The sequence below is a fragment of the Struthio camelus genome, chromosome Z (assembly GCF_040807025.1).
Source record: "Struthio camelus isolate bStrCam1 chromosome Z, bStrCam1.hap1, whole genome shotgun sequence".
NCBI classification, from domain to species: Eukaryota; Metazoa; Chordata; class Aves; order Struthioniformes; family Struthionidae; genus Struthio; species Struthio camelus.
Genome location: NC_090982.1, coordinates 84,757,443 through 84,770,884, shown reverse-complemented (window position 1 = coordinate 84,770,884; position 13,442 = coordinate 84,757,443). Strand labels below are relative to the sequence as shown.

Below are 13,442 nucleotides of genomic sequence, written 5' to 3'. Positions count from 1 at the left end.
AGGTTGTAGAGGGTATCTCCATGTTATACTTCCCAAGTTCAATAAGGTTAATTAGCTCAGATAAGGAAGACAGTGGCTGCAGAAAGCCAGCTCAGTACTGCCGTTGAGGGTTGTACTAATCAGTCTGTAGGCTCCAGGGTGTTCAGAGACACCTGAGGTTGGATATCTTTCTGCTGTTCTTCCCACCACGTCTGGTATTATTGAGGTTTTGTGTTGTCTGGGATGTCCCACTTGTGTCACCAGATTATGGACTTTTATCATCCTTAAGATATACAGGAAAGATGTTATTATTATTCACATGCATACGTAATCTCTCTCTGAAACCTGTTAAGCTCTTTGCCTGGGTCATGGCATATGACAGCCAGCTCACAGGTTCATGATGTGTTTTGTAAAAAATGAAAAATCTTTTACTTCTGTTGGCCCATTTTCTGACCTTAGGTACATTGTCGTAAGTCTAGAGTAACTGTACATAGATCAGTGAATTTCTCTGATTTCATACTAGCAGGAATTAGGTCAGATTTTGGCTCATTGCTTTCTTAATTTAATTAGGCATCAAATGAGAAGTAAGAATATTTTTTAGGTCCTACCTTCACTATTTATATTTTCAGGCCCTTTGTGTCCACCTCTGGGGCCCTCTTTATATAAAGCTTGTGTCCTAATTTTAATCTGTAGCACAGTCCAGGCTTGACATAGTTTACTTTAGTTTAAAAGCCTAGTAGAAGTTATATACATTAAATCAGTGTAGTAGATTCCCGTCTGCTATACTGGATCACAGCTATCAGTGTGGTTGAAATGAAAGGTACGTTTTGCCACACATGGAGGTGACAAACTGTTGCGTGGAAGTGGACATAGGGGCAGCAAATGTCATCACTTATGTCTAGCAACTTTCAGTGGTGGTCACCTTGTTACCCTTTTATTAGTTTCTCTTGGGCTGTACCACACCTGATTAAAGAGAGCAGATTAGATCAATACAGAGCATAAAATAGGTTGCTTTTAATACCGGTAATTCATGTGTGTCGTGTGAATGTGTCAAACAGAGGCTTAAGTAGAATCGAAATATGAATAATACATCGGTATGTGTGCAAAAAAACCTGATTCACCATTTACAAAACACGTAGGACCAGCGTTATGCACAAAGCCACATTAGCGTGCAAGGACTTCAGGTCTGCTAACATCAGTTTTAAAGTCAAGCTCATGTTTAAGGACAGTTGTGAACAGATCCACTTTCTAGTTTGACACCAGTTCACCAAACTGTTGGGAAGCAGCATCTTAGCTGCTGACAAAATGGTTCTTTAAAATACTTCAAAAGCAGTCTGTGGAGCACAGCTAAATTCATCGATACTCTCGGGATGCTTGTGTAAGCCCTTTAATATTGGCAGGAAGCTAGTGGTTAGTAGGATGCAATGAAGATTTTTCTATAGAACAAATGCTGATAGCGATTAATTATATTGCAATAGAATGTATAAAATGCATACACATAAGTTGCATTTACTAGTTGTTATTTTCTATCTCCATCTGCTGGCCAGAGTGGAGATTTATGATGAAACATTGGGTAATTTGGAGACGCAACTACTCTCTTTGCACGGATGAACTTTTTTGAGTCCTAAGAAAAAAGTACAGTTTGTGCAGATTGTATAACTTTCATAATAAATGGTCACTTTCAATGAATTTGCCCTTTCTTAGTCTTGTTGTGAGTTGAGTGTTTAATAAATACTGATGCTGAATATTTGAAAACCTTTTTTGAATGCAATATAATGATTCCAGTGCCTGATGCTAGGTGTAACTACGTTGAAAGAACGTTGCATGACCTAGCAGAGAAAAGTACCGGAAATAATCTTGCCCCTGAGAAGGACAAGGTGGTTTAAAAAAATTCTCTGACCTAAAAAAGAAGGACTCTCTGGGAGGTAGATGTGAATCTCCTGAGTCTGAGAAGGATTTTGAAGGATTTTTCTGTCTTCCTCCGCTTCCCCACTCACCTCCTCCTAGGAGTGGAGGAATTGTATTTTAAGGCCTGGGAACCAAACTGTAATATTGTGAAAACACTGAGCATTGCTTATTCTAAGTGTCTTCACAGTTCTCTGCTGTTCATCCCTAAAGAAAAGTATTGAGGTGTTTGGGAATTAGGCATGGTAGTATTTTTGAGATTTGTGATTCAGGTGTGGGTTGCATACATTCACAAGTTTGCTCCTAATAATGTTGACATCCTTTGGCGCAGCTGTATAGTCAGAATTGCAGCTTTCATACTGCGCTAGGAGCAACTTATACGGGGAAAAGCAGGGAAGCAAATTGTTTTGGTTTAATTAGGGAACTGGACTGGTTTAGTTCTCACGGAGCACTTCCCATAAATGCACTAGGTTATAGAATAAAGCGTAGCAAAAGTGATGTTATAGATGTAGTTTATCTGTTAGCTACCGAATACAACCTAACAGGTGATGTTGAGGAAGTCTTTGATTTCAGAGTTTGATTGTCCTTGGGGTTTCTTCCCAACTTTCCTGGTAGTAAATTGCCAAATTAAATAGTTGAATGGCTATTAGGGAAGCAAAATGAATGTACATTGGCTATATCTGCAAAAGGGGTCAGCTTTGACAGGGAAGATCGGTGGTCTTCCTACAGCCCCTAAGAATGTGTTACTTTAATACACAATTTGGGCATCAATGTGTTTTGATACAAATTTAAATCTGCAAACTGTTCATAGCTTGGAAGAAATGCTTAAATCAGTTCTACTTTCTAGTCTTGAAAAGGTGCAAGAAATTGTTTAACTTTCTTACTCGTTTCTTTCCTTTATAGGTGCAATTTGCCTCCTATATCTGAGAAATACATTACGGACGTGGGGGTAAAGACGGATGTCGTGACTGTCAATCCCAGTATAATTACTGAAAGGTCATTTCTCTGTTTCTTGTGTTTTCATCTCCTGTTGCTTTTCCAAATCTACCTTTCACTAAATTCTAACTCTTACAGAGAAGCCTTTTTCAATGTTGCTTAAAACTGGCACTGTTAATTGTATATTTTGCTCTAGATTGAAATTATTCAGTATAAGGAGTTGGTAACAACCTATAGAAATGCCTTAAACACTTAGACCTGTACACTGATAATAGAAGGCTGGAGGCTGATGAGCAGAAATCATACTAGCAGAGCCATCCTTCCCCTGGAAGTTCTGTGTTCTCAGGCCTGCAAGCCCCATGCTAATGTCTTGGATGCGTTAGCTTGAAAACAACTGGATCCCATTCTAAATGCTTGAAAAAGGAACACGCGCGTTGTCGTGCGTTTTTAAAAAATGCTGGTTAACCTTTGTAGCTAGGATTGACAGAGTGATTTTCATTTAAAAATGTTTAATACCTGCATACTACTCTATTTTCTGGATGCGTGCAAGACCCAGAGGCTCCAGGCTATTACAGGTCGAGCATTGTGGCCTCAGGGCACCAGAAGGGCTAAGCTGAAGGCTATGTCCCGGAGCAGGCAAAACCAGACACTGAAACTGGATGGATCCCTGTGCCTTCCAGTGTGCCTGAAGCTAACTAGTGCACGTTTGGGGTCCTGGGGCTAATTCCTGCTGACCTTTCTTGCCCTTTCTTAAGCAAAGTGAGGTGATTTGCTTGCATGACAGTTTTCTTTTAAATGCTGCGGGTGGACATTTTGCTCGGCTTTGATGTTTGCTACTTTTTTATATTGTCCTGCACTGTGAAGTGCACAATAAAGCTGGTCAAACCTTGGAAAAATTGCATGCTTTTGATAATAAAATGAGAGATGAAAAAGGGCCAGAAATGTCTACAAAGTTCGTCCAGCGTTCAATGAGTGTACTGCCAAAATAGGGGAGAAGAATGTATTTTTTCTCCCGCTGCATTTTTGCCCTACATTTCATGCTGATGCTTTCTTTTAGCTAGAAATCAAAGCATATTCCTGTTCTTAATTGAAACATCATTTCTATTACCTCTGCATCAGAAATGTTTTGTAGAAAGCCAGTGGAAGTTTCTTGTCTGTTGGGTCAAAAGTGAAGTTCGCGCTGGCCTGACCCTCGCTTGCATCCTTTTCCGTTCAGATTCCATAAGCTGGAGAAGTGGAGGAAACCTTTCTATGATGTGCTCCAAGTCTACGAAAATGCTTCTGTGTTGCTGCCGGCTTTCTACAACACTCGCAACACAGACGTCTCGATCCGCGTCAAATACGTCCTGGACGATTTTGAATCTCAGCAAGCTGTTTACTACTTTCATCCCCAGTATCTCATCAACGTCTCGCGCTACTGGCTCGGTCTAGGGGTGCGGGCCAAGCGGATTAGCACGGGACTGATCCTGGTGACTGCTGCCCTGGAGCTCTGTGAAGAGGTCCACCTTTTTGGCTTTTGGGCCTTCCCTATGAACCCCTCAGGGATTTTTATAACTCACCACTACTATGACAATGTCAAACCTCGCCCTGGTTTTCATGCGATGCCCTCAGAAATCTTCAACTTTCTGCACATGCACAGCAAGGGGATCCTGCGGGTTCATACAGGGACCTGCAGTTGCTGTTGACAAGGACAGTTCTTCCTCTGACACAAAAGTGCAAAGGGAACTCAATGCCTGTGTATGGTGTAAGAGGTTTTATTACACCCTGAAATTATGCAATAATTGTTTGATATAAATTTCCTCAAGGCATTGCATCCCATAGGATCTAGGAAACCAGCATCTTTCCTGCTAGCAGAGTGGGGTCTGTAACAGTGTGGGTGAAGCATAACTCCACTGTCCCAGGATATGCACTGCCCTGGAAAGTAAGTCGGATAAGAAGCACATTTCCAATAGGTTTAGCGATATACAGAGCACATTAATATAGGTATCATTTCACTTTGAGAAAAAGCACCAAACTTTTGAGAAGAATCGGTGGTGGAGAATTTTAGCATAGACTGTTTGACTTCCTGAATTTGACTGACGCTTTGACAGGTTCCTGAATTGAATATCTTGGGGCGTTGCTAGATTTTATGGAAAGTACTGCTGTCTGGCATTTGGGTTTTTGAAAATCTTATTTAGCATTATAGTTCTAATGGCAAGTGTATAACTTGAGGTCTTTATTCTGTAATTTCACAAAGTATTGGTGAAAAATTGCAGTTAGATGTGATAGGAATAAACTAGATCATTTTATGAATTTTTTCAGCAAAGGTAGGAGAGAATGTTATACTCCCATTCCCAGCAAAAGGTAACTCTGTTGAGCATGGCGTGTGATTGTTTTAGAGCTTCTTTTTGATTCCTTCTCGGGTCTCATACTTCTGGTCTCCTCTGCTGATGATGTTTTCTTTCTCATAGTTGGTAATACTTTTCTTCTAGCTAACACACAAGCAATGTGTGTGCTTTCTCCTACAGTGAGCATCTCAGCTTCAGACAGGAGTCCCTGCTGAAGAACTGTGCTCCTTCCCACTTCGGCAAGCTTTGCTCAGGCTGAATAGCAAGGAGACTACTTTAGTTATATTTCCTGAATTGATTTTTGTGTTCAAATGTCACAGCATAGCATAGTAAAAACTTTTCCTCTTTCTTTGTTACGCTTTGTAAGAGCATCTGAATGCTGATCGACTGTTGTGCAGGTTGAGGAAAACATTTTCAGGCATCTGTGACAAGTACTTACAGGAAATGAAGTTAAAAAACAGTGAATATATTTGATGGTTTGGATTGTGATGCTTATTTTAAAATTAGGCATCTCAAGACCTCAGATGTCTTAATGTGGCATTTGTTTGTTTTGAGAATGTTATTATGGTAGGACAATTAAAGGGCGGTATATTCTTTAAAAAGTTACCAGTTACCATCAGTTATGTCAAGCTTCATTTTTCACCTGATGTAATTAAACTGGCAAAATCCTGATGGAGAAAAGATATCACATACTGCTGCGGTTTATTTTGGCTGCTGAACGACAGTGTAGCAGGCTACTGGTATATGCCCTTTCGTGCTGGTATGACTGCATGCATGAGGGTGAGGTTTGCTGTTCCAGCTGTTCTGCCATAGATAAATGAGTGGAGTTTTCTAGTACAAGCTCTTAGTCTAAAGCATTTGGACTGTTGTCCAGTCCTTGTCTTGTCTTTCTTAGATTACAAGATCTTTTAAAGTTTAAAGTGCTGGTCCTATATGAAGGATACTTTTTTGTTTCAGGAGAGGGTTTAAATCCAGTCAGGACTTGGGTTTTTATTTTATAATGCATGAATGCACAAGGCTCCTTTAAAAGTCTCTGTGCTATGTTGACAACTGTGAAAATTGCTCACACTGTGGATAAAGTGATCAAAAAGGAAGTGAAGCATGGTGGTCACCATGTCAAAGTCCCTACTTGACCAGCAGGGACATGGATAGCACGAGATATCTGTAGCTTTACATTAGACTCCAGAGGTCTGATTACTTTAAAAGCAGCCTACGTCCTTGATAAAAGTGTCGGAGCTTACTTGGGAAATACCAGCCAGAAGTGGGTGAGGGACCTGTGGTTAAGCTTTTTATATTATTTGTGTTGTCGTGCTTTTAGTCTTAGAGTTGTACTGTGTGTTCGTGAGCATCGCTCCGTATCAGCTAGCTGTAAGATATGCAGCACACTAAGAAAGAGCTTGTAGATGAAATGGTTTCCTTGATTTAATATGCAAAAGAGATCTTTGTCTTTGCTGTGTTGTGTAAGTTAATGTCCAAAGGGCTTTGATAATGAAGTGCTGTAAGGAAAGTGCTATATAGAGAGCAATGTGACCCAGTGGGATGGCCATCTTGCTGTGCATTAAGCTTTATAATAGTGGGAGTGACGCTGAAGCCTGTACCTAGAGCCCTTACTTCTTATTCTGCCTGAGTAAGGATCTAGCAGTGACTTCAGCATTGCTTTGTTGCTGCTGCTTTGCTAAGGATACTTTCTTTGGTAAGGTTTTTTCTTCACTGCGTTGATTGAGGTGAACAAAAGTAACTGAAAGGAGTCTGATATGTTGCAAGAGAAGCTTAAAAAGGATGGGAAAGCACATAAGAAGCATCCTCATATTGGAAAGAAATTGTGCAGATCCCCCTTGTGGACTTTTTGGACAGGAAAAAGGATAAGCAAAACTGTAACAGGGTCACAGACATTTCCTTTCCTTTGTTTGCTTCGTACAAATGAGTAATGTAACTTCTCCTAGGCTATACTGTAATAAGTGCAGTTTTACTGTGTTTAGATTTTGATTGGTTATAAGTCTATAGCTACTATATTTTTTTAATGATTTAAAAATGTGTGTGCAGGATACTCACACATACACACCAAAGGCCCAATCCTGCACCATTTATTTGAGAAGAATTCCCATTCAAGGAGATGGGTGTTTTATTTGTGTAGGGACTGCAGAAACAGGCCCCAGACATGTCTATGAAGATGTATATAGTTGTATAGTTAGATATAGGGAGCGATTTGCAAGCCGGAAAGATTTTTAAAGAAAAGGCATGCATATTTACTTTCTGGCTCATTTTTCAGACGTTGCTTAGAAAATGATTGAAGAGAAGCTACAGCATTTTTGTCAGAAATGCCGTTAAGTAGAAGCTTTTGTATTTTTCTTGGCCTCCTTACCTTGCACCGGGCTCTGTAAAATCAGATTCCTGCTGCCGTGCTGCACCTTCTATGAAGCACAGTGGAAATGGCATGGTTGCAGCTCGCAGGAGCAGGGTCTGAGGACGGACCCCACCAGCCGTTCTGTTCTCTAGGGGCAGCAAATGAATACCGCCAGGGAGATCTCAGCTACGCACTGTTCGCTACCTGCGCAGGTGGGTGAGCCAGCATTGACTAGCCTGAGTTTCTGGCTGTCCTGTTTAAAAGGAGGAAAAGAAGGGTTGTTGCAGAGGGAAGGACCCTCCTTGTTTTCTAACACCATTGAGTACTGGGCATAAGGAAATGCTCTCTTGAAATCAGGAAGTTATCCGAGTTTGAGGCTATTTTGTTTTCCCTTCCCCCACATGGTCAAAGCTCCAAATGTCCAATCTTAAAGAACCTTCTTTTTAAAAGTGGGATGCCTGAGTGATAAGAAACCACAGTCAGGAAGCCAGGCATTTGCCACATGCTTTTCTGGCACCTAAAAGGCATGCCTACCATGTTATGTTTTCCCGCAGGAGAGGCTGCGGGCCCCAGAGAAATACCCCTGATGCAAAAAAGTGTCCAAGAAGAAAGGCTGTCAACTCTCCGGTATTGCTTCCTGAGCTCAGTAATCCTGGCTCTACTGCTGAGAATTATGAAATCTGAGACAGGGAGAGAGAAAATTATAATATTATGGGTTAATCACTCACTCCTGGTATTATTTAGGAGAATCTCTTAAGAAGTTCCTGAGATCTGCATACACTGGCAATGCAAATTGAGTCAGAAAGACACAGCTAGGACTGCTGCTCCTTTCTTGTCAGGTCAACAGAGGAGGCTTATGGATCTGCCAGTGCTGTTATCAAAGGCAAGGAAGTATTTAGTATAGCGTCTTGCTTTTGAGCTATGGAATTCAACTCCGCTGTTGGCCAGAATGGATTAAACAGCGATGGGTCCATTATAATATTTTAGCATACTTTCTGTGTTTGCACAAGAGCTTGGAAAGTCAGCTCATGAACCGCAAGGGGGGAGCCATGCCGTGGCAGCTCCCTTCACTGGGGTCTCTGGGAGAATAGATACTGTGGCCGGTTGGTTTGCAATCTCCTGGAAAAGCCATGTAAGGAGAACAGGGGAGATGATTGCAGCCATGACGCTTCTCCCCGGGCTTTAATAACGTGGCAAGAGGTAGGCTGCCCATGCTAGATTGCACACAACAGGAGGAAGCTATCTCTGGCTTGTGTGTAAGGAAAAGTGTGGTGGACACAGTGCTGAGACGTCAAGCAGGAGGGAATTTCTCCTTTTAATCTTTTGAGGCCTGGAGGCTTGTCATCAAGGCTCTGATTTTACAGAGCACAAGCTCAGGTAATGAAAATGGAGAGCTCTGAAATGATCCTTTCCCCCTATCTGGTTTGCATCTGAGTATGCAGAAAACCTTGGAGTTTTACACATAATTCAAGAAGGAAACATTGCAAAATTCAGCAATCCTTAAGGGCGGAACTCCCTGGGAAATTCTGGAGAGAGATGATGTTTTAAGAATAAAGGTGCAGTGCTCAGCTGGAGTCAGTATTTATGCTTAAGACTTTTTCCAAAATCTGGTGAAGTCCATGGAAAGTTTGATGTACTTCAGAGCAAGCCTCCAGAACTGGGCCCTGATCACGGGCAGGAAGAGCAGCCTCCTGTTTCTTATTCACTTGTTTTCAGACATATTTTTTAATATATTGTAGATATGGTGCAGTAGCAATACTGTGTTTTTAATGGTGTATGTAAAGAACAAACTTATCTGGAAGCAGAAATGTTGCGACTGTCACGTTCCCTTCCAGATTTCTGCACTTTCATCTTCTCAAAAATCATCTATGCAAAGCAGTTCATCGTGGCAGTGTAAATTGCCCTTTCAAATCACGGGCGCTGTGAACCCTAATGAACCCTCTGTACCTAACCGTGTATGTATGTGAATCACATGCCTCGAGAAAAGAGGTGGTTTCCTGCTTGCTTTAAAATATCAGCGTGGAATTCATCAGTGATATGGATGTGTTCAAGGCAGGATTCAGCCCTGTTCTCTTGGAAGCCGGCGCAAAGTTTGCAGTTGGCTTCAGTAGGAAAAATATTGGGCCCTACGCTTGTAAGTTAGGCCAATAACCTGTATCTCTGAAAAGACCCTCCCAGAGTGTTATCATTTTATGTCCTGTCTAATGTGGGTGAGGCTGCTGGGCATCGCTGTGTTGTCTGCATGGTATTCACAATCTACAAGCAATTGTACTTAAGTGCTTTTTAATAACCTTACGGGAAATCCAAGCGTACAGGAAGCCTTAGAGTGCGGGAGCCTGTGTCCCAGGCCTCGAGCACCTCAAACGCTTCCTGCAGCCCTGAGTGTTTGAGGAGCGTTGAAAAACAAAGGACTGAGCCTTAGTGGGAAACTTAAAAAAAGACAAAACTGCCTCAGCTGTACATGGGTTGAAAGTTGTAAATATGCTAATGACATGTCTGACTTGCCCTATGGAAGCCATAAATGTTCTTAGTGTCTGATCTTTGGATAAGTTGTATATTTTTAACTGTACCAATCACTGTAAAATGTGTTAGCATGTAGAACGGTAACAAATTAACCCATCAAAATCAGATACCATGTTGGCTAGATCTAAAAATGTCTATTCTAGCTGAAACTGTCTGCACTTGAGATGCACCAAGACACTAAGGTATCGCCATTGCTCCATACAGCTTAGGAAGACTATGATTATTACCTGTTGTAGTGGTTAGGAGCAAGCAGAATTAAATTAATCCCTATCTGTTGTACCACCTTGTGTTGCCAAGGTGATACACACTTATTCATGTGTGACACTAGAGCCTGTCTCTTCACTGATGTGGAAAACTTACTGTACCTGCTCTCTCTAGGACAGGACATGCTGATTTTTGCCTCATTTCTGGGTCCTCCTTGTTGTAAACCACGAGGTCTCTGATCAGACATCTGTGTTCAGCCTACGTAGACTATGCCATGTTCAGCAGAGGCCTTCTGTTGAATATGTCCCCCATTTTCACCTGGAGGAAAACAAATTTTCAGTTTGCAAATGCTGGAGAAAACCTATGTGTTTTTGTGCTAATGGAGCCTGGGTTACTGCAAAAATAGAGTGTGTTTCATTTTCATTGTTTCTGTATGGTGGTGATGGCGGTGGAGGAGAAATCCAAGCAGAGTCACTCTAGTTTCGTGCTGCTATTAATGCCCTCTGGTCCATTGGCTCACCTTTTTGTTTAAATCTTCCGCCCTGTAATTTTTGCTAACTGTTTCTCTAGCTGTATTATGGTTGTAATAGAAAGCCTAACAATTGATGTAAGCCATAACTAAAACAGTAATCAGGGTATTTTTTTTGTCTGTGTCACTGTGTTTGAAAGACGATTTAATTCTATTGAATAAACCACTCAAACAGTTTTATTTGACAGGCAAGCTCTGAGCCACCTTTTGTGCCTCCAAACTTATTTTTTATCTGCTGCTGTTCTGTGAGAGCCCTCGAAGCTCAGCGGATCAAAACTGGTCCATATAACTAGAGACTACCGCTGTAAAGTTATATCATCAGTTGAGAATTTAGTATTTTGATCGCTGGACCTTGAATGTTAGATTCTGGGTTGTAGTCTACAGCACATATGGACAAAGTAAGGTAATTTATTGTGAGAGCTAGCAATCTGTACACAGGCAACCATTGCAATCCACTTTTTTTGGCCTAACAATGCATTCCTAACAGCTCTGTCCTTACTGTCTAGGCCCTTTATGCGAAGTAACGACGAACATCATTTCTGTGTGCAAAAATAACATTTTCCTCACCTCTATCTTGTTCCAGTTCACGTTCCCGCACGGGATTAGCTCCTGGCAGCTGTCCTTGTACCAAAAAAACTTTTTCAAGCTGTTACAGCTGCTGTTAGTAAGGACAGTTGTGCAAAGAAGGGGGGAATTTTGCGTTATCCTTCAAAATTGGCACAAGCTGGAAACATGCACACCCAGAACGATGTCTATTATATTGGTGTCCTGGAAGGCTTGATCTCATCCTTGTCCTGGACTGGGGATTCAATTAGCTTCGAACTTTTTCTTGAGGGCACCCACTTCACAGATCACAGAGACTTTCAATCATGCAGAATAAACTTTGCCTTACTGCCTCTCTTTGCATGGACAATACACTTATCCCTGCTCCTAGATATTGCCTGGTTCGAGCGAGGCTCCTCAGGTTAAATCAGTTCTGGAAATTTGCAATTCAGCTATCTGCATTAAAGGGCCTCCAAGCCACGTAATGCTATGAATTAAAATAGCGTGGGCTAGCCTGCAAGATTACCTTGGCGTGCCTGACAAGGGTTGCTTCCTTACAGCACCTCTTTACAGTGACTCGGACACGGAGCCAGCTGTGTGGCAAATGTATGAGCAATTTTTAACACAATGGTAGGCAAATAACGGGTTAACGGCGTAGGCTGGTTTACGGGTTGAGTACCTTAGAGGGATAACGCAGAGTAAATCCGGCTTCCGTGTTTCTGATTTATTTTATCTAGCCGCAATGTTAGAAGCTTACACTTCCATCAATATTCTCAGCGTCAGGGGAATTAAAACATAATTTCAAAAGCATTTGTGGGAATACAGAATAGTAGATGGAACAACCATATATTTTTTGGAAATTGGATATTATTCTGTTGTTCCAGATTATGAACCAAAACAGAAATAGGTGGTAGAAACAGTATGATCTTGTTATTAGCAGGCTGCACTGCTATACGGAACATGTAAATTGCTTTGAAGATGCAGAACGGTGGTGAATATTGGAGGACTCAGTTCTCATTCTTGCTGACATTAAAACTGATGGATATGCTTCCTTCCTACAGCTGCTTGTGATTATTGTTAGTGATTATTCAATCAAGAAGAGGAAACATGTGGAGAGGGCGAAGTGAATAGACAAATTTACACTGTATGGTATAATTGCTGTCTATCACATTGCAAATTGCTCAGCTAAGCAAGCAATCAAGAAATGGTTCATTTCCTTAAGATTGCAGCATCTGTCATTTTCCTTAGTGGCATTTGCAGCCCTTGCTCTGAGAAAGTATAAATAACGGGCCACAGTGAGCTAGAGGAGGGATTTGCCAGAGTTGGTCTCTGACAGTGTGCAGGAGCAGATACTTAAGGTAAGAGTGTAAGAACCAGGAAAAGTAAAGGGCGACCCTTCTGCTGGTATTCCCCCACAGCCTTCTGATTGCCAGGTTATATTTTTGGTCCCAGCAATGTTCTGTGGCAACGCATTTCATATTTTAACCCTGTGTTTAGGTGACAAAGTGATTCCTTTTACTTTCTTAGACTGCTGCTTTCTCACTCCTGGGGGCCCCCAGCAAGATGCCTCTTGGTTGTGGGAGCTGCTAGCTGGAGTCAGCGCAGAGCCTGGCCCCCCTCCTTCCATCACGGGCATCGGCTCTTTAAAAGATCTTTTTAGGAATATATGTTTCTTTTTTCTGTTTTTTTCCTAGCCAGCTCTAGAGCTGTCATGAGCAGTACTAACCAGAACCTATTCCTCGATAACAAAGTGCTGGCGGTCAGATCATTTCTGTCATTTAAGTGTTTTACAGCTCTAAGGCTTCATACATCTCTAAGCCCTCCCAGTGAGTTTGCACAGAAGAATAAATCATTTAAATCCATAATGGAGCTATAGCCCATCACAGAGAGGGAATCTTACATCAAATGCCTGCTGCTGCCACCACGTGCGCTTTTTCAGGTGCAGGAGACTCTGGTTATGAAGCATCAGTGCCAAAGCTGCCTAGACATAGATACAACTAATTTTTTTCCACACCTAGAAACTATTGAATTAACAAGCTCATGCATTAAACAGGAGCTGGGGGCCTAAGTATGTTGTTGAGGCTGGGTACAGAAAATAGATGACCATATAGACCTCACATACAAAAATGCAGACCTCAGAACCGCTGAAACA

The 13,442-nt window shown here is 41.6% G+C and overlaps 1 protein-coding gene across 2 annotated transcripts in view; it reads left to right on the top strand.

The window, feature by feature from the left end:
- Positions 1-10,932, top strand: part of ST8SIA5 (ST8 alpha-N-acetyl-neuraminide alpha-2,8-sialyltransferase 5) — a 72,959-nt gene extending 62,027 nt beyond the window's left edge. Inside the window, exons 7-8 of one of the 2 annotated variants that reach the window (XM_068928087.1) lie at positions 2,788-2,880; positions 4,037-10,932. In XM_068928087.1, the coding sequence (XP_068784188.1) occupies positions 2,788-2,880; positions 4,037-4,505 (562 nt within the window). In that variant the 3' untranslated portion in view covers positions 4,506-10,932. The remainder of the gene's footprint in view (positions 1-2,787; positions 2,881-4,036) is intronic. The other variant, XM_068928086.1, reaches the window with a different exon arrangement.
- The last annotated feature ends 2,510 nt before the right edge of the window (positions 10,933-13,442 follow it).